The sequence below is a fragment of the Perognathus longimembris genome, chromosome 1, assembly GCF_023159225.1.
Source record: "Perognathus longimembris pacificus isolate PPM17 chromosome 1, ASM2315922v1, whole genome shotgun sequence".
NCBI classification, from domain to species: domain Eukaryota; kingdom Metazoa; phylum Chordata; class Mammalia; order Rodentia; family Heteromyidae; genus Perognathus; species Perognathus longimembris.
Genome location: NC_063161.1, coordinates 60381181 through 60383740, shown reverse-complemented (window position 1 = coordinate 60383740; position 2560 = coordinate 60381181). Strand labels below are relative to the sequence as shown.

At 50.9% G+C, this 2560-nt stretch overlaps 1 protein-coding gene across 1 annotated transcript; it reads right to left on the bottom strand.

Moving 5' to 3' along the window:
- Nucleotides 1-289: 289 nt before the first annotated feature.
- On the bottom strand, nucleotides 290-1282 carry LOC125349136 (golgin subfamily A member 2-like). Its single transcript, XM_048342974.1, has one exon. It carries the CDS (start codon nucleotides 1280-1282, stop codon nucleotides 290-292), a length of 993 nt encoding a protein of 330 aa, XP_048198931.1.
- Between the last annotated feature and the right edge of the window lie 1278 nt (nucleotides 1283-2560).

The window sequence follows — 2560 nt, the reverse complement described above, 5'->3', positions numbered from 1 at the left end:
CAGCCTCTGCACGGCATCCTGCAGCTGGGCCAGCTCCTCTTTCAGCTCTTGGTTTCGCACCAGTGTGCGCCTCTTGGTCTCCTGTTCTTTCTCCATCATCTCGACGATCTTCAGTCGAGCCTCAGCATGCTGGTCCCATTCCTCGGCCTTCTTCTCCAGGACCCCCAGCCGTTGCCGCTGCTCCAGGTTCTGGAGGCCTAGGCTCCTCCAGCTCCTCCAGCTGCATGTGCAGTTGCTCCTCCAGGCTCTTGAGCTCCTTCTGCAACTGCAGGGCCTGGGCCTGCAGCTGCTACTCAGCCTCAGATGGCCATGTGGGGGGCTGCGGGGGCTGCAGCTCTGCCAGCTGAGCTCTCAGCTCCACCAGGTTGTTCTTTAGCTCCCACACCTGCCTCACCCCCAGCTCTTTCTCCTCTCTCAGCTGGCTCACCTGCTCTGAGAGCTGCTGCACCTTCTCCTTTCCCGCGGAGCTCTCTGCCCTCAGCTCCCCTGCAAAGGTGTCTCTCTCCACCTTTAAAGCTGTCACCAACTCTTTCATGTGGTTTAGTTGTCTTTGCAACTCTGCCCGCTCCACCAGTGCCTCTTCGCACTTGTGGATTTGGATCCTCATGTCAGCCTTCTGTGTCAGAAGCACTTCCAGCCTCCCCTGCAGCTTGGTGTTCTTGTCCTCCAGATCTTCATAGCTTCTGGCCTTTTGCTGGAGCTGCAGCTGCACGAGGTTCAGGGCTTTCATGAGCTCTATGTTGTTGTTCTCAGTCTCCTTCTGCATGGTGGACACCGCAGACAACTGGAGCTCGAGCTCTGTCACTCGCTGCTGTGCGGCCTGCAGGTGGCTGGTGAGAGCCTCCTGCTCTAGGGCGCTTTCATTGGCCACCTGCTGTGTGGGGGCCAGGGAAGACTGTAAACTGGGTTTGTCTGATGCCAACATCTGTATGGATAGCCTGTGCTGCTCCAGATCTGCTTTCACTGCTTTGAACACACAGTCCATCTTCTCATGTTCTTTCCCCTGTTGATGTTGCAGGTCTTTCTTTTCCTGCTTCAGTTGTTGGATCTCACTGTACAGCTGCTGGTTGTGTCTTCTGCTGTAGTCCAAGGCAAGCATCAGGCATTGGCAGTGCCTTTCTATGCCGTCGGTGTTATTGGGACCTATGACACTCTGGACCCTGGCAGCTCTGACAGTGCTCAGGGGAGGGGGAGGCTCAGGGTCTGCGTGGTTCTTGGCCACACCCTTGAGTAAAGTAGAGTTCCCAGTGGTGTTTGTCTTGGGGTTACCTCCCTCTTTCATTTTCTTCTTGTTCTTGGATTCTGCAGGTAAACTACCACTATTCCTCTGCTGGCATTCTTGCAGTAGTTTTCTTCCTGCAGCTAGTATTTTTTGTCATTTTTGTTCAGACCCAGCACTGGGCTGGCGAAGGTGGGGGGGCCACATTCCCAGGCTCATTCTAACAATAAGCAATAACTCAGTCAACCTCCAACTATATCTCCAAAATCAACTCAATTTGCACATTCACCACTCATCACCTCTACCTCCTACAACTGCTCTAGTGGTGTGAGCCAACAGAGGGAATCCCAGTGCTACTAGACAGTGTAGAATGTGGGTGTGGCCTCAATGCTTGTATCTCATTGGTCAGAGAAACAGGAACACAGAGGGTGTGGCCAGAATCCTGTGATTCAGGCAGAATGGATGGAGTCAACATGAGAGCTGCACCTGCAGCCCCTCCCCCACACAGCTCTATGCAGGGTTTTTTTGTGTGTGGTGGTTGGGGGGGCTGCTCTTTCTAGAGCAGTACAGTTTCACAAGTGAACTTTCCTGGCCTTCCTCACACAACTCTGGTCACTTGGAGGCATTTAAGTGTGTTCTGCCAGGCTGTTGCCATACACCTTCTTGTGTTGCACACCATAAACGCTTAACTCTGGTCCTAGGTCTCAGAGAATAGGTGAACAACCTGCAACAGAAGAAACTGATACCTTTTCTTTTGTGCCCTCACAGCTCTGTGTCCATTCTTTCATGATTTAGAAATCCCTCCAATGAACCCCATTCTTTCTTGTAGTCTGTTGGGTTTCACTATTCCTTCCATGTTGTTTTGAAGGTCTCTTCTCCTCATAGCCTGTCTACCTCTGTCAGCATGATCCCTTCCTGGTGCCCTGTTTCCCAGTGGCTGCTGCTGCTCCTCCTCTCCCATGCTACCCTGTTGTTCTACTCAGAGGCAAGATGGATCTCTCCAGCCTTTCCCCTGGGCTTCTTCTGTGGACTGAAGCGAATTGACCCGAAATTGTCAAGGCTTTCTGATTCCCAGTGAGGATGTCAGTGTTGTTCTTTCCCTACCAATCCCAGCCATCTCAGCTCTCTTAAAGTGCTTCTCTTATGATATTTGCATACAGATCCCATTTTTAATACTTGATAACTACATATAGTTATCCTGGATGCCATATTTTGCAGATCCAGATTTTCCATTATTCTCCCTTCATTCTAATGCAAAAATAATGTACCAGAATTTGCTGGTATTAATTGCATATACTAATGCAGTTCTGAGTTACAGAGAAAACACAATAAACTCTCAGC

What these genes read in the sequence shown, in the direction of transcription:
- LOC125349136 (XM_048342974.1), bottom strand. Translation starts at nt 1,282, where the DNA reads ATGAAAGAGGGAGGTAACCCCAAGACAAACACCACTGGGAACTCTACT.